The sequence below is a fragment of the Ambystoma mexicanum genome, chromosome 3q, assembly GCF_040938575.1.
Source record: "Ambystoma mexicanum isolate Mex_15411 chromosome 3q, UKY_AmexF1_1, whole genome shotgun sequence".
NCBI classification, from domain to species: domain Eukaryota; kingdom Metazoa; phylum Chordata; class Amphibia; order Caudata; family Ambystomatidae; genus Ambystoma; species Ambystoma mexicanum.
In genome coordinates this window covers 1,015,313,763-1,015,332,134 of record NC_090926.1, presented here as the reverse complement: position 1 = coordinate 1,015,332,134, position 18,372 = coordinate 1,015,313,763, and the positions used below count along the sequence as shown (strand labels likewise).

General features: G+C 48.1%; 1 protein-coding gene across 3 annotated transcripts in view; it reads left to right on the top strand.

The window, feature by feature from the left end:
- Positions 1-18,372, top strand: part of RNF213 (ring finger protein 213) — a 3,248,263-nt gene that overhangs the window by 3,186,892 nt on the left and 42,999 nt on the right. For all 3 annotated transcript variants that reach the window (XM_069655189.1, XM_069655190.1, XM_069655188.1), the window contains 2 exons: positions 471-668; positions 1,499-1,588. In XM_069655189.1, coding sequence (XP_069511290.1) covers positions 471-668; positions 1,499-1,588 — 288 coding nt within the window. The remainder of the gene's footprint in view (positions 1-470; positions 669-1,498; positions 1,589-18,372) is intronic.

Below are 18,372 nucleotides of genomic sequence, written 5' to 3'. Positions count from 1 at the left end.
GCTATACCAAATCTGTAGATGGCCTCCAGGGGTGGGGCTTAGGGAGACGACTGTCATTGGACGGGGGCAGTATAACACAAATGACAGTGATTGGTTTAGAGGAGAAATGCAGTTTTCAGAGTAAAGCGAAACTGCACTTCTTTTTTACAGTGAATTCCCAGGCTGATGAGGGGGAATATTCATGAGCATGTGAATCCAAGACAGACCCATGCTGGAGAACAGGAGTAACTTGTTCCTTCTCCTCTGCTTGGAATTTTGATCACCCACATTTACGATTATCATGCATACCCACAGCTACGAATGCAAGTAGCTTTTCCTGATAATTTTGTCTGCTGCCTTTTCAGCTTCTCTCACCAGGAGGCCTAAGAACTGAATATAAATGCTCTTTCCTCCTCTCTTAACCTTTCTACTACGACTTTGAAATGATGAGTATTAATTGTGTCCATTGACGGCTGTCCTTTTACTTCCAGGACATTTTGTCCAATTCTATGATTAACACAATCAGTGGAGAGCTACATTCATACAGTGATATCTGTGAGGCACTTTCTTTGACTGATGTAGTCCTTGGCTTCCTGGCCACAGCCGGAGGAGAATCAGACCAGCCTCTTGTCCAATATGTGGAAGACGTTCTTAAAATGGGAGACCAGACGAGTGCTCTTGTGCTAGAGGTGAGCATTTTTTATGATTTCCTCCTTCTATTGTTTGTGAAGTTGACTGTGCATGAAGGAATTTTGGCTGGATGTCTGTACCCATGAAGTATATGCATTGTTACCACAAAGTGTGCCTACAATTAGTCATCTAAGTAAGATACAGGACTCCAAAATGAATGAGGCAAAATAAAAGGGGACTGACAGTATGATAGCACAGCATAACAATAAATTGTATGATTTAGACATATGGCTTAATAAAGCCTGAAACAGTCTGATGCATTCACATAACATTGTAGGTGGTGAGAGGGAGAGGGGCGTGACAGAATGGGATCTAGCACAGGAACACAGTTAAGGGGCAATCCAAACCGTAAATGTGGCTCAGGAAGCCACGTCATGTCCTGACAGCAATGTAACAAACACTGCCACATCACAGAACCCAGCAGACAGTTGAGACTGGCTTTGTGAAATAACATCCCGAGATGCAGCAGACAGCGTGGTTTGGCAAAGTGCATACTGCGTCAACAAAACCTATTAGGCACACAATCTAGCATCAAGGGGGATAAGGAAAGTGCAGTGAAGTCCCAGTGGCATCCAGGCATTGACAGGCACAGATGGCACATGAAATGCACAATATGAAACTATTTCACTATGTAGTAGGAAACGAGGGAGCAAGCTGAGTTGCAAGATGAAATTTAATATAAGTAGGTCATGCAATAAGAGAAGGACGTGTTTGCAGATGTTGGGTTCTTGCCTTCACTGGTGACCAACAAAGTGAAGTGGTAGTATATGTCTTGCCAAACTTTTATTGTATTGTACTGCTACAACTGTATTTCATTTCATTCTTTCAGGCGCTGAGTCGATGCCATCTGAAGCACACTATAGCACTGTGGCAACTCCTGACTGCCCGCAAGTCCGAACACCTGATAAGACTCAAAAGGGTAGGTGGCTGCAGCAACAATCCCCCCCCAAAGAGTCCTAATTATTGTAATTTCAGATGAACATTTCTGCATTGTGCAATACGACTGATGAATTGGGGACCCTGAGCAGTAACCAAGCAGATGTGTTTTCCTTCGAGCTAGTGCTAACCTTCGCAAAACTTTGCACAAAGCATTTAGTAGTCATCAATTTATCTTTATTCGACACATCATTAAAGCAGTTACAAAAAATAGAAGTACAATCGTACATGAGAAAGTGCAGTACATAGTATACATAATAAATATCAGTTAAACAGTAGCTGAATGGCCCCTCAATGCTATACAGTCTATTAAGAAGGATTTCTGAACTCTGACCTGGTGGGCAGAGTTTCAGAAGGCCAACCTAGTTTCTTGGAACAGGGTAACCTCTGGACAAGCCAGACCAATCAAGGTAGCTTTGGCAGGCGGTCAAGACTAAGTCTCAGGAGGGGTGAGGGTGACTGAAAGACCTCAATGAGCACACAGAGCAAGGACACTTAAAAATTACTCCAGACAGGTGTTTTATCAAAAATATAGACACATTTATTACAAAGCCTTTGTAACATAGACCATAGCAACAGAATCACAGTATCACTCAGTAAACCAATACATCACACTCAATCCAATATATATACAAGACCATTGTGGTCTAAAGGGGGACTGCACGAAATATTTTGACAACCTAGAGGGGAAGGAGATGGGCAGTGCAGGTAATCTTTAGGCCCAGTTCAACATCGATAATACACCTAACTAAGAGGCAGTCCAAGCCCTACGAAGAGAGGAGCCTTGTGCTCAATAGTACATGCACGCGCTTGTGCCAATGGGCAGAATAGGGTCTCTAGCAGCTCCGGAAGGTGGATGAGACGATGCAGAACAAGTTCCCACTATTCAAGAAGGACCTCCACTTGAAGGCAGAGGCAGTTCAAGAGTGCGGGATGTAAACGCTATTTCGCAATAGCTGTGGAAAGGAGAGGGGCCGCTTGTGCGTAAAAATTGGCTCTAGCGCTAGGGGCCACTGGTTGGGGTAAGGAGTACTCACCGGTACCCGACGCAAGCAGACCCAAACTTCGCCAGTTCAATCTACTTCGCTGGCAGGTTCGAAAGCGGCAAAAAGGACGCCTCATCACCTTTTTTAGTTCCTGAGATACAGCAATGATTCCCAAACGGGACAGTGGTGATTTCTCCACTCTGGATGGATGAATCAACCCAGTTTCACTGCAGCAGGCTTCAACTGAGGGTCACAAATGCAGCGGACTTGCAAAGGAGGTTGCCGCGGCCAGACAACATGGCAACCACATGTACTCCGGTCCTGGCACACTCGTCTTACTTCAGACCTGGGAATGGCAAGTGTACAAAATTCGGTGTGAGAGTGCCGTGGACACAGAGCTAGCAGTATACTAAGTTTTGTGGGCCTCCTCAAAACGGCAGCAGTGACAGAGCAAAGCAACTGGGAAAGCTGGTCAGTCCACTGGTTGGCCCAGAGCCACTTCCGAGAAAGATTACTTGCAGGGTTTGATGAAGGTGCCGAGAATAGTTGGTCCCGATATTCCAATGGGTCGAAGCGTCTTTGCAGACCTTCTAGGACGACCAGATGCAGAGGATTCCCACGGGACGACAGCGGGCTCAGGGTGCCAAACCTTCCAGCGGGTCATCAGCGGTTCCTCGACTCGGCTTTGTGTTGCAGAATACTTGGATCCTATACTTTGTTCAGTGAGAAATCGGGAGATCGACATGGTAGTGGTGTTTTCAGCCTCCTCTTATCCAAAGTTCCCTTTGCGCCAAAACAGAGAGGACCCAATGGGAGATTTGCTTACAAACACACACTCCATACGTGGATCAATCACGGACCACGGTGCTCCCAGTCATTCATGGCATTCCAGACTCTCTGGCACCCAGGATGTGTATTGGAACCAGATGTTCCAGCCCACATCCTGGATGCACATACACAAGGCATGCAGAAGCCCGCAAAAGCATTGGGATTCACGGGAAAGTGCATGACCAAATAAGAACCAACCCGGGTCGACTGGACCTGGAGAAGGTGAAGGGGCAAGATGGCCAAAGGACAGGACAAAGAACCTCGTGGCATGGCCATTTTGGAGCCAGGCCACCTATTTGTGCCAAACGCGGTTAACACGGCTAACATGGCAGGAAAGGGTTAAAAATTATGCAAAAACATAGCTGCCACGAGTCCTGTCCCTGACACATCTGCACAGTTCATAAAAAGTCCAGCAAGAGTATCTAGGGCCTTTGGAAATGACTATAGACCCAAGTGTGCTGTATGGTAACATACATTGCACACTTGTTACATGTTGCACAAAAGTTGCAACATGAGGAAAGGACTAAGGGAAACAAAGTCTCCCAGTACTGACTTTCTTAAGGGCATGTCAGTTTCCCCATAAAAAGTGAGCGAAAGCCCAGATGAGTGCAGCTGTACCTACACGTCCCTGTTGGCAGCCGCATCGGTCCTTTCTGAGGTTCAGGATCATGGGCTTTGATTTCCAATAAAGGTTCTACCCTTCGGCCTCAATTCAACCCCCAGGGTCTTTACCAGACTGATGAATGCAGTGGCAGCCCTGCTTAGGGCCCAGGGTCACCATGTTTATCTGTAACTAGACGACTGTCAGGGCGAGATCACCGGAGGCAGTCGAACACACCTCTTCCGCCCTCATGAAGATGCTGCACGAATTGGGATTTTCCATCAATCTCAAGAAATCTCAGCTGGAGCCCACGTAGAGTCTCACGTTCCTGGGCCTAATCTGGGATACAAGCGCCGAGAGAGTATTTGCCTTGGAGGACAAGATCACAGCCATCAAGAAGGCAACAGGTCATTTTCTCAGCCGAGCAGTGACCTCAGCATGGTGGTACCAACACCTCTTGGGGATAATGGCGGCATGTCTACTGGCAGTGACTTACATGAGGCTCAAAATGAGATAGTTGTAACTGCACTTCGCAACTTCATGGAGTCTGGAGCGGAGTTCCAAGGCCGAACTAGTCCGCATTCCTCCATTCCTCCACCAGGACCTTATCTGGTGGAGCTCAGACTGCAACCTGAAGATAGGGAAGCCTTTCAGGCAACCGGCCCCTCAGGTTACCATCACCACAGACTCCTCCTTGGAAGGATGGGGAACCACCCTGCACCGCCACAGCGTCCACGGAGTCTGGTCTCTCCAGGAACAGGAGGCCCATATTAATTGGCTAGAGCTTAAGGCGATATAGCTTGCTCTAAAAGCCTTCCTTCCCCTGGTCAGTGGCAAGATGATCCTCATTCAGACAGACAATTCCACCGGCATGTACTGCATCAACAAGCAGGGTGGCACCAGGTCTCCGTCACTATGCTCCTTGGCAGCCAACATCTGAGAAAGGGCCCTGGAGAACAACATGCACTTGAGGGCAGTCCACCTCCCGGGGGAGTGCAACCTGGAGGCAGACAGACTCAGCAGACTGGGTGCAGAGAACTACGAATGGCAATTGAACGAAAAAGGTCCTTCAGGGGATCGTCGGTTCGCGTCCTGGCGGGGACAGGGCTGGGGCTCTCTGGGCAATGCAATGCAGATACAATGGGACGAACTACATGAACATGTATGCCTTTCCTCCCACTTCCCTGGTTCACAGGGTGATCTGCAAGATCAGGGAGGCCCAACACTGTCACGACCCTCGCCCAAAACCCCCTCTGGCAAACCCATTGGCCACGTGTAGTCCAGACTCTGGCCTCTAGAGCCTGGCATCCTCTTCAAAAGCCCTCATGGGGGCAGTCCTGGCGCCTATGGCGCCAAGCTCTTACACCATGAACAACAGTAAACTTGCACAGTAAAGTAGTTCTCAAGCACATTGAGAACTACAATAAAGTAGTTCTCAATGTGCTTGAGAACTACTTTATTGTATTGTCAGCCAACATGGAGGCATCCACATAGCTTGGTTCGTAAGAACACTAGACCACATAGCTTCGTAAGAACCAAGCTATGTGGTCTAGTGTTTTGGGTGTGGCAGGCCTGGAACTACTTTCCCTGGTACTACTTTACCTGGGCTATATAAACCACACCCTGACTGCAGAACATGCTTCGTGTTACTTGGCAGCTTGCAATGTGATGCTCACCGTGTCCAGCTATTCCCTCGAACCTCGGAGAAGCAGAACCTGCAAGGAGACAAAAGGAACATCATTAGCAGCAGCATCTTACCTGCAGTCTTCATCTTTAAACACTCGCAGCTATGGAGAACAGCTTCCTCGAATCTGCATGCCTCCCGGACAGAACGACCTGAAAGAGGAAGATAGAGGCAACATTAAAGAAAGCTGTAGAGACATTTACAAATTACGAACTGCTCAAAAGGCTTACCTGGCTGGTCGCCTCTCGGCTGGCACCACTCTGGACATTCCACTCGCGCTGAAGAACACTGCGACCTACAAGGAAGGAAAACACAGGTTAGCAAAGGCAAGACTTCGCAGCGCTGCGCATAGTGCTTACTTACCGCATCATAGCGCTCTTAATGCACCATCATTTACCAGCGGGGCTCAACCAAGCCAGTTCGCCGCGCTGAAGCTCTGCATACCTAAGGGAGAAAAAAGAGACATTTTAAACAAAGAAAGGCCTGCATGATAGCAACAAAACTAAAGAACATCAATAAGACCTACCTGAACAATATCAAACGGGCCGGCGTCAGTGAATTAACTGGACCGCACTCGCCCATGAAAGACAACGCGCCCCTGCAAAGAAGGCAGGACGGAGAGCACGCCTAATTCTACCACAAGGTGAGGAGAGGGCGCCAGAGGGACTGAAAGCAAACGGGGGTGGAGGGACAATACTTACCCCAGTCGGTCAGTCTTGAACACAGTCCTCCTGTATTTTCAGGCAGACCCTTCCCCGCAGCTGAGAAGCATACCAGCGAGTAACCCAGCTGGGTGGTGTCCCTGTGGATACCAAGTGAGCGTAACAAACGCCTGCGGATCATCCTGATAGCCCTGGGGTGCCCTGCGAGGTCCTGGTCCTCGGAGCTACTCAGCCTATCAGATCAGGCCCCGGTACACCTTCCGCTGGGGGTCCATGTCACCTACTATCACAGCAGGCGGGCACGGTAATCCACCCCGCCCCCAGAAGCTAGCCCACGTAGTGTTGTTCCGGGGTAGGTCACACTAAGGCATCTACATCTGTCCCAGGCCAACCTAGACATCATACAGGGCGCCAGGAGTGATGCTACCAGGAGCCTGTACAAATGCAAGTGGACTAGGTTCTGCCACTAGGCTTCGTCAAAGGAGGTCGATCTGTTGACCTGCACACTGAACGACGTCCTATCCTTCTCGGCACACCTCGCACACTCTGAGGTGCAGGTGGACACATGTCGCACTTACTTGGCGGCAATCGGAGCCTACCGGAATTCATAGGAGGGAATATTTTCCTCCTCCAATCCGGTGGTTAAAAGACATCTGACTGGCCTCACCAGGCTCTACCCGCCTGTTAAGAAGCCACACCCTGTGTGGGACCTTAACCTGGTCTTGGGCATCCTGGCTCATAAACCTTTCGAGCTTATGGCGTCTGGGAACATTAAGCTAGTCAGCCCTACTGGTGGGCTTTACATCGCTCGGAGGGTCAGTGAAATATAGGCACTGGTGGCTTGAGAGCCTTACAGTACTTTTCATAAGGAATGCACCCCGCATTCTTGCCAAAAGTTGTCTCCTCTTTCCACCTGAATGGGGAGATGGTGCTACCCACTTTCTTAGCGGACCCTAAGGACGATGCGCAGAGGGTTCTGCGCTGTCTAGACACCAGGGGCGCTCAAAAATTCTATCTGGACAGGACTAAAGGCTTTCGCAAATCGGAAGCTCTGTCACCTTTGGTGGGTCAAGGGCAGGCTATCAGGCCTCCAAAGCATCCATATAAAGATATATGGTGGCGGCCATCAAGGAGGCATATGAGTGGCAGCACAAACTGCTTCCAGCAAATATGCATGCCCACGCTATCAGAGCCAAAGCTACGGCTGTGGCTTTTCAGAGAAATGTTCCGTCTGGCAGGTCATCAGCAGGGCAGCTACCCGGGCTACGCCTTCAGCCTTCTGCAAACACTACTGTTGGATGCCAGCTCCAGATCAGATGCAGCATTTGGGCAAGTGGTGCTAAGGAACTTGTTTGCTTAGGAGGGTCACCTCTCCACCCTGGGGCTGCATTCAGTTGTAATCGCCCATGCAGTATGGAGGAAAAGTCACAGACGTTGGAGTAATTATAAGTTACTCACCATAGTGACTAACTGTACTCCTAGTCCATAGTCCCCTTTTCTCCGTACGTCCCACCATCCTCCCCCATAATAAAACTGGTGTCATTAGGCAATGTTAATATTGTCAACAAGTCTATGGGGACTGAGGAGTGGCGCTGGTGGGCGGAGTCGGGATTGCATGCTCCAAGGGGCGCGTCACTAAATTTAATGGGGAGGATTATTTTTTCTGGTGAAAAAGGTTCCGTCTCCCGTCCCTAGCGAGGGACGCCCGTGCAATACGGAGGAAAGGGGACTATGGACTAGGAGTACGTTAGTCTCTACGGTGAGTAATTTATAACAAAAAGAAACGTCGAATGTTTTGAAATATATATCATCATAGTACAAACTTTATGCAGCAAAGTGCCGTTTAGGTACATCACACAATAGGATACAAAAAAAACCACTTTATTTGTATTCAGTTAAAAAATTAACTTTTACTAAATTAATCAAACATAAGTTCATACAAATATATTGACATAATATCATGTATCAGACATACACTAAAAATAGAAAACAAGAAGCTTAATACATACATATATCAGTACGTCACCCATATTCTATAGTAGAGCATATTTTTCACATTATTTCATTAATCCTAACAATTCGTAAAATCATATAGGCAGATAAAACATTCTTCAATATTATAAATGCTTGTGTTTTTCCCATCAGCACCACCATTCTGTGTATTGGTTTATTTGCCATTTGGGGCGTCAAGGTACTTTTTCGAGGTACTTTTCATCCAGCACTTTACTCTGTACAAGGCAATATGTGTCGACCCACATTCTGTGTTCAAACAGTAGGTCCAAAATGCAGGGTTTTTTATCGACTTATAGTCTTGGGTCAAGTGGCCCAGTAGGGTCATATAAATATGACCCAACTTAGAGCACTTCGTAAGACGGATGTCTAACCATTTCCATACATCCTGAAATCTCACAAACTCTGCAGATTCTACCTTCTTTTGGAATTTTCTATTGTGCACCACAAATGATTCTCACAGGAAACTGATTAGTGTGCATTAATCTAAACCGTCGCAATTCGGGATCGGGGCAACTAAGCAGATAGCCTTGTGGTTTCATGTACTTATGAACAACTTGCGCAACTTTACTATAACTATGAAGTGTCTGCAAGTGTTCATAATTATTGACCCAATCCCATTTTTTCAAATGGCGTGTGAATGCACTTTTAGTTTCTGGAAGTTCGAAAACTGCCCAAAATCGGGTTTCCAATCAAGCTTACGGAACAGGTCTTTCACCAGCTTCATGAACCCCCATAGTCTTTTCCAGGCGCGTGCTCAAGACAATAGTTAGCGCCTAGCTTTGTTAGAAAGGGGCATACTGGAAATGCTTTGGATTTTTAAAAAAGATGTCCTAGGACACATCGCCAAAAAAAACCTTTAAGCACTTGTAACCACTCTAGGTCATGCATCTCCAGGGCATCAAGCCCATATAACATTTACAGGGCAAAGCCACTGTTTATAAAGGTCAAGAATGCCTCCCAATGCAAGCCCATCTTGATGGTGTGCAGATCTACATAAAAGAAATGTGTTTGGCTCTACAAGATTTACATATTACAATCTTGCGATAGCCCTTTTTATCAGTAATTTCTATTCCAAGATATTTGTAATTCTGGTTGTATTCAATGCAACCAAGGTGAGTTATCAAGGTTTTCATCTTTACATGGCGTGCCGTGACAAGCATTGTTTTTTTTTAAGTTGATCGACAACCCATGTTCCTCCGCATAACAAGCAAGGGCATTCAAAATAGTCTTCATTCCCGAAAATATATTATCACATAATACAAGGTTGTCGGCATAAAGCATGGCAGCAACAATACATTGACCAATCTTTGGGGGGCATTTAGCACAGAGTATCTATCATCCTAGAGGGGAGGTCTGCTACGTAGAAGTTGAAGAGCAGGGCGGCAAGCATGCATCCCTGCTGTACCCCTCTACTTATATACATATACTCAGATAGGAGATCGTCTTTACAAAACCGAATCTGTGCTGTTGTCCCTTTGTGTAAGGCCACTAAGGTTTGAAGTAGCCATTCGGCGCAACCAAGAGCCCGACGTTTTTTCCACAGCAGCTCACGGGTAACTTGATCGAATGCTGCGTGAAAATCAATTAAAGTAATGTAAACCGATGGGCTGTTATTGGATTTAGCCCGCACCATAACTGAGTCTAACAATAAAATGTTATGAGTGGTACCGGAACCCTGGCGAAAAGCAGTCTGAAACGCATGCAAAATGTTGTGCTAACTAACCCATGCTTGCAAGTGATCTAGGACGAACCCAGCAAAAACCTTTCCGGTAGTATCCAGGAGTAGGTAAACGGTAATTCTCCAGCATGGGGTCTGGCATGGATTCACCTGCTCATGAATATTCCCCATCTTCAGGCTGGCAATCCTCAGTAAAGAAAAAATCTGTTTAATTTCTAAACTGTCTTTCTCCTAACGACCAATCACTGGTCTCTGGGTCATACTGCCCCCAGCCAATGACTGCCCTCTACCTAAGCCCCTCCCTCGGCACCTATCTTCACATTTTTACCACACGTTCAAGTGGTGGGAGTCCTCCTGATTAGCTCTCGGGCTTATTACTGCGTTTTTCGATTTTTGGAAGAGTTAAACTCTATTTTTTAGGTCAATCGAGCCTCAAGCTCCATCGATCTACCATCCGGTTAACAGGGACCCATTTTCGGATTTCTTCAGCGCCCCTCAAGGGCGTATTTCATCAAGTTTCTTCTTGGAGGATTCCAGAAGCTTCTTCAAGGCTACCACGGGTGGACATGGTGGAGGAGAAGGACCCTGTTCAAGGTTTGCCCAGGCTGCGGCTTGCGGAACATCTTTTCGGACGACCGGTATCCCCTGTGCCTCTACTGCCTGCACTCGGACGAGACACACATGGAGGATGACTGTGAGTTTTGTCAGGTTATGGTGCCCTGCACGATGAACGATCTGCACAGGCGGCTCAACGAATGGCTGCAGGCTAATGCCCTTGCTCATGGTGAGTTCTGGTAGCCCGCCTCCCTGAGCCACAAGAAGAAAGCTGAGTGGTCTTCTAAGACCTTTGAGGGTGCTCCGTCAATGGGGGCCCAACAGAAGGCTAAGCATCGCAAGTCCACAGCTCCCGGGAGCGCCGTTGCAACAGGCTCCCCGGCGGCCAGTGCGAGTACTGCGTCACTGGCACAGTCGACCACAAGTCAACACTCGGGATCTTCGAAGAAGAGGAAGTCAGACCATTCGAACAAGCTCTTGGAGAAGAACCGGACAGGCCATACAGAAAAGGCCAAGGAGTAGAGTGGGAACCTCCAGCCAAGATGAGGAGAGTGCATCTTCCTCCTCCTTGCCACCCTTCACCTCCCTCTCCACACCCGAGGGATGATATGGATCCGGACACTGCGACAACGGGCACAGACGACGTCGGCTGATTGGGGGACCTCCCATCTCCGCCACCCAGAGTTTCGCATCTCGACGGGATTGGCTTGTTTCACCCCATGATCTCCAGGGACGCTGAGCTTTTCCAGCAGGTCCCTGAGGAGAAGAAGAAAGAGGGTTTCCAGTACCAATGCCGCGAGGCTAAGAGGAAATCCGTACTCTCGGTCCCGCTCTTGGATGACATTTGGGATGAGGGGTTGTCCCTCATGAAGAACCTGGACTCTGGGCCCAAATGTTTGAGGTCCCAACCGTCTCCGGACTCGGTGGTATCGGCGGAAGCCAAGAAGAAGTCTTTGACAAGCTCCTCCCCTCTGTACAGTGAGGGGAAGAAGTTGGACGCCATGGGACGGCGTGTCATCACTTCGGCGCCGATGACCATCAAGGCTGCCAACGCCCTCGCCATTGTGGCGCGTTATGACAGGAAGCTTTGGTTCCTCCTGGACTTTCTGCCTGACGACAAGAGGGCGGAAGCATTGGAGATCCTATAAGAAGGCGAGGTGGCTCTGGGGTTCCGGAGTATACTCTTGTTACTTCCTTCTCAAGAAGAAGACCGGTTCTTGGAGGCCCATTTTAGACCTCTGCCATCTAAACAAGTACAACAGGTCACAAAAGTTTCGTATGGTGACTCTTCAGCGCGTGCTAGGACAGCTGGAAGAGGGGGATTTTCTATCGTCGCTGGACTTGGAGGATGCCTATTTTCACATCCCCATACATAAGGGCCACCGCAAGTTCCTGCGCTTCATGGTACAAGGGCAACATTACTAGTTGAAGGCCCTTCCCTTCAGATTGAAGTTGGCACCAAGGGTGTTCACCAAGTGCCTGGCGCCGGTGGCGGCACGCCTGCAAGGGATCCACGTTTTTCCATACCTGGACAACTGGCTCATCCGGGCCAGCTCAAAGGACGTCGCCGTCGAACACACAGCGAGGACCGTCCAACACCTGACGGATCTGGGGTTCTTGGTGAACTATGCAAAGTCCTGCCTGGTGCCATCACAGGACGCGCAGTTTCAGGGTCACAACTCAACACGGTGTCGTGCCTGGCGTCTCCGTCAGAGGAGAGGATTGTGGCCATCTTGGGCAAGGTACAACGGCTGTTGACCATGAAGCTCACAAGGGTGAGGTCCATCAAGTCCTTGTTCGGCATGATGTCATGATGTCATCATGGATATACCTCATTCGGCTGTGCAGGCTACTGATACGTCCACTCCAAGAGTTCCTCGACACCCATTGGATTCAAGTGTCGGGAAGCTTCGAGGACAAGATCACTCTCGACAGTTTCCGTCGAGCGATACGGTGGTGGGGAGTGCACGCACATCTATCTGCAGGTGCGGATTTCCAGACCCCACCTCATCAGGAGACGGTCACGACAGATGCTTCACTGGAACGATGGGGAGTGCACACCGGAAGTCTTCACGCAAGAGACCTGTGGCTACCGGAGGAGAAGATGTTACACATCAATGTGTTGGAGCTGCGGACAGTGATTTGGGGCCTCAAGGGCAAGATGGTACGGGTCTTCACGGACAACACCACCACAGTGTTCTACATCAGGAACCCCGGCGCTCTCCAGAGAGGCACAGGACTTATGCCACTGGGCCGTTGCCCAGGGGATGTTCCTCATCCCGTTTCATCTGGCAGGAGTGAAGAACACCGTTGCCGACTCTCTCAGGAGGGAGCTGCGCTCTTGCCACGAATGGGAACTTCGGCAGGACCAGGTGGATCTGCTGTTACGACGATGGAGCAAACCCCAGATCGATCTGTTTGCAACAGCGATGAACACCAAGTGTCAGAGGTTCGCCAGCAGGTTTCCTCAGCCGGGGAGCATGGGGGACGCATGCGCATTCCCCTGGGACGGCCTGTTTCTGTATGCGTCCCGTCGTTGCTCCTTCGACTAGTCAATCAACAAAGACGGTCCCAGTGCAGGATGATGCTGGTCGCACCGGCATGGCTGAGACAGATATGGTACACGGACCTTCTGGACATGTCAGCTTCCCCTCCAGTCAAGCTTCCGGCGGTCTCATGACCTTCTCACCAGAGAAAGAGGCACGATTCTGCACCACGACCCAGGATCACTGTACTTGACGGACTGGCTCCTGCAGCGCTAGAGTTTGGGGGCTACGATCTCCCAGAGGATTGCATGGAGGTGCTTGCAAAGGCAAGAGCTTCGTCTACTCTCAAACGCTACAGGCACAAGTGGAAGAGATTCGCTGTTTGGTGCCGTACTCGGAAGATAGACCCACTACAAGTCACTGTGTTCGGCAGAATTATATGCAGTACCCTTTGGGAACACTACACACAATTAAGACTGCAAGTGGCAGTACAATTTCACCTTTGGTACAAGCCTGTACCACACAGTTATAGTGGTAGCAGTAGCGGAGCAGCCAGACCTATCTCAAGAGTAAGTGAGCAGTACAAATAGTTACACAAAGGACAGCAATTATTATGATTCAGGCAAACACTGACTCAAGGTTTCTAAGTAAAAGAATATATATTTATTTACTCAACAGTTGTATAACATTTCACTATTCTAAGCAAGTTAAAAATCACAATCATAAATACACCACACCACTTCCCTTAAATTCCAGACAAGTTAAGCTCATTAAATGAAGTGGGAGCAAAATGGCACTCCAGCAATTTAAAAGGGAGGGAAAGACAAAGTTATTAGAAATTAGGCAAAGCCAACAGGTAAAGTACTCAGGGCAATTGAGCAAGAGAGACTACAGTGAGGAGATCAGCTAGAAAAGGCTTAGGGTCAAAGTCAATGGGTCAAAAGTCTTTTGCTCAAGATCACACGGTTCAGGGTAGTTTGCGGTAAAGTTCGTGGCACAGATTCCAGACGAGGTTGGTTGGTAGAAAAGTTAGTTCAAAGAGAAGAGAAGGACAACCCCTCGGTTTGGAGAAAGATTTCAAACACTTTCACCGCGGTTGAACGAAACGGACAACCGCATTTGCACAGTACCTTAAAACGGAGAGGGAGCTGTAGCTGAGGCGGACGTTCCTGGTGGTTCCTGCAGGCTCACGGTTCCTGAAGTGACTGTCGGATTGACATGAAGTAGGAAGACTGGAGGGTCCTGCGCCAGGGAAGAAACCAGCAGCAGAGCAAAACAACGAATAAAAGGTGCGCTCCTTAAAACCCAAGCACGGTCTGACCTTCCGGGCTATCCGGCCCACTGTAACTCTGTACAGCGAATTCGACCAGAGGTGGGGTCCTGGCTTGTAGTTTGGGCGAACTGGTTGGTCCCACCAGCTCAAGGGAAGAAGTTTCCGGGAGGATCTCCTGTCGTCCTGTCGTCGGATTCTGGCGATTCGGACCTGCAGCAGGGCTTCACCTCGTGGTAGGGGGCCTCTTCTTCCAGTTCCTCGTTGGTTCTTTCGTTCCAGTGGCAACTCTGCTCTTCCAGACCCAGAGACCTGCTTTTTATGCAGTTTTCCCCCATTCATACAGCCTGGCTGTCAATCACTCAGCAGGGATGCTGGCCTGGCAAGGCCAGTGCCCTTAGCCAATCAGACAAGAGTGCGACTTGGGTTACCAAGGGAACCCATGGCAGGGGTCCCAAGATCCCTCCCTCACATCCTGCCTACCTAGACTATCAGGTGCCTTAAGGAGGGCTTTTGTGCAGAAGCCAGTGAAAAGACAGCGAACAAACGAGTCATCCCCAGTTTGGCGCACAGAGAGAAACACAAGAAAGACTTTAACAAAAGGAAATGGCGAATAAACCAAGCCGGAACCAAAATAAAATGTATTTGGTCAAGCGGGTTCATGTTTGAGGCTAATATAATAGCCTAAAACATTACCACGTTTATATAAGATAATCGCGGGTGAAAAGTTAAGGTAGATACCACTGCCACCAGCCAAGTCTTAATGTTAAGGGAGCGAAACAAGGCTCCAAGAGGCACAGACAAAAATGGATGTGTTAACCCTTTCCAATACTCCATGTAAGATGGGGTGTACTGGGTCTGTGGTTTAAAGTGACTATATAAAGTTAATGGCAACTTTACCTGTTTCTGGGGGACAGTATTCAGCCCCAGAAAAATTGAGTCAGTGGGAAGTCTCAAAGACAACCCTGTGTCACTGCACTGAAGGTGCTGTGTAACACAGACACAAAGTGGTGCACATGGAGTAGGTGAGGCTCCAGTGCCCAGGATCATGCAGAAAGTAGAAATACACATAGCAAAACACCTGTAAAAGTGGGAAAAAAAGGCTCACACTCTTACAAGGTGAAAAAAATAAATCCTAGAAATCCAGCAAAGCTGCTGAGGGACTCATTAGGTAAGGGAAATCAGCCATTTATGAGAATTCTCCCTAACACACTGTTCCGCAGGTGCTTCCATATTTGTTGTCATTGGCCAAGGCAGGACTGGCCCATGTTTCCATCTAGGTTCATCTGGCGGCTATCTCCCGCTACACCAGATCTCCGGGTCGATCATCCTTATGGTCGCATCGATTGGTCAAAGAGTTAGTCAAAGGACTCTTTCAATCATTCCCGCCAGTGAAGGCTCTGGCATCGGCGTGGGAGCTCAATGTGGTGCTTACTAAGCTCATGAGTCTGCCATTCGAGCCTATGCATGCAGCGCCACTGACATTTTTGTTGCGGAAAACAGTTTTCCTGGTGGCCATCACCTCCGCACGACGATTGGGAGAGATCCAGGCCCTCTCTTATAAACCACCTTATTTGACATTCCATGCGATGAGGGTAGTGTTACGGACGCACCCCTACTTCATGCCCAAGGTGCCGTCAGATTTTCATCTCAACGAGCCATTGGTGTTACCTGTATTCTTCCCCAACGCCTTTGTCGCCGGCTGAGAGGACTCTGCACTCGCTGGATGTGGCTAGAGCGCTGAAGTTCTATGTGGATTGCACAAAGGGTATCCGGAAGACGTCGCAACTTTTTGTGAACTTTGGCCCTGTGAACCATGGGAAGGCCCTCTCCAAGGCTTCCATTTCCAGGTGGCTCTCCGGCTGCATCACCCACTGTCATTGATTGGCGAACCGACCGTTGCCTGGCCGTCCTAGAGCCCATTCGACCAGAGCCGATTGCTGCAACTACAACGTTCCTGTCTGGTGTGCCCCTGCTTGACATCTGCAGGGCTGCTATCTGGAGGTCGACACACACCTTCACAAAGTTCTACTACGTCGACAGGGATGCCAGGGAGGAGTCCAGAGTCGGCCAAGCAGTGCTGCCCAACCTGTTGGCTTGAACGTGAGCCTGGTGAGGAGGTAAGAGATGTTTAAAGTTGAGCCTTGCCACCTCCCATAGTTGTGCATGTGTGTACTGCTATGTATTCTTTATTCATGAGCATGTGAATCCATACCAGACCCCATACTGGTGAAGGAACAAGTTACTTACCTGTAACTGTTGTTCTCCAGCATGGGTCTGGCATGGATTCACATGCGAACCCTCCCGCCTACCCCTCTGCGGCTCTTCTCTTGGTCCTACTGCCACTTTACGTTCTACCAAATCTGAAGATGGATGCCAGTGGAGGGGCTTAGGTAGAGGGAAGTCATTGGCTGGGGGCAGTATGACCCAGAGCTTAGTGATTGGTTGTTAGGAGAAATACAGTTCAGAAATGAAACTGAAACTGATTTTTTCTTTTACCAAGGATTCCCAGCCTGACGACGGGGAATATTCATGAGCATGTGAATCCATGCCAGGCCCATGCTGGAGACCAACAGTTACAGGTAAGTAACTTGTTCCTTGTTTACACATATGTTTTAGTTAAGCTTTCTTTAAAAACGCATTTGTTTGTGTAACAGTCAAGCAAACTTTGGAAGCACTTTACAAAGTCAATAACGTTGGTGAATACTCTTTTGATATGCTAATACATCTCTCCTACACCCTTAAGTGACTTCAATAACAAGGATAGTATTGCATTTATCATAAACTTATTAGACTGGGTTTCAGGAAGGAAGGGTTAAGGAAATAGAAAGTAATGAAATCTAGGTAAGCCTTTCCCAGCAGTAAACGTGTTCAATAAATTACAACATATGAAGGGACAAGCAATGCCAAAGGCAATAGATCAAAAGGGTGCCTTTAAATAGCCAGGACAGCCAAAGTCAATTGAATACAGTCTATAGTTCTGATGCACTTCTTGGATAAAAGTGTTTCATAAAGTCAGATAGTTCAAGAAAATCACTGAAGGAACACATGTTGTTAAGCCTCTGTGAGGGGAGTTGAAATCAACTCAGTAAAACAAACAAAGGGCTCAAACCTGTCTCAATGCACAGAGTAAAAACCAAGAAAGACCTAACAAACAGAAAATGGTGAAAAAATGGGTGCTGTACTGAGGGGCAGCTGAGGGTTCAGCCTGCGGTAGAAATGCACACTGGTAGTAAAACGAAAACCACTGCCACCAGCCATTTAAAGTAGTGAGGTTAACAAAAAAATGTTACATGAGAAAGTAGGACATGGGACTGCTAGGTAACCCCACAGCACTCCACATAAGATGGTGTGTGCTGGATCTACGAAGTGAAAAGGTAAGTAAGATACATTTCACCTTTCTATTCTTGGGAAGAGTAGGTCACTGAAGAAAAGGTAGTTAAAGGGTGCTGTGTGTCACTATACAAAAAACAGATGCCTATGGAGTTTGCCACACTCCAGAAACAGTGAAAACATAAAATCCTGGTCAGGGAAAAACACATGGAGTGAGAAAAATGTCCCACTCACTCAGGAGTTAAAATTAAAAAGTCCTAAGTCCAGCAAAAGAGCTGGCGGTCTATAAGGTGGGATGAAATTAGCAGAGAAATGAATATTCTCCCTAACAATGAAATCCGCACCCTGTAACAGTGTTAATTCATTCAAGGATTTCACAGCGAACCATTCAATATTGCGCTGCCACATTAAATGTTTCCAGGCTTTTTCCTGGATTTTTCCTTACTTGAATTCTAGTCACCATTCACAAACGGGTCGCATCTTGTTCTAGCACCTGTAGTCCTCATTCTAGTGAACAAGTTGGTAAATCGCCAAACAGTGAAACAAAGGGAATCTGGCGCATGAGGTACAGATGCGGCCTTGAACTAATACATCTCTGATATTCCAGCACCTTCTCTATGCTGACCCACAGGCCTTCTGTGTCTTTGTGCTTCAATACCTGACCACATTCT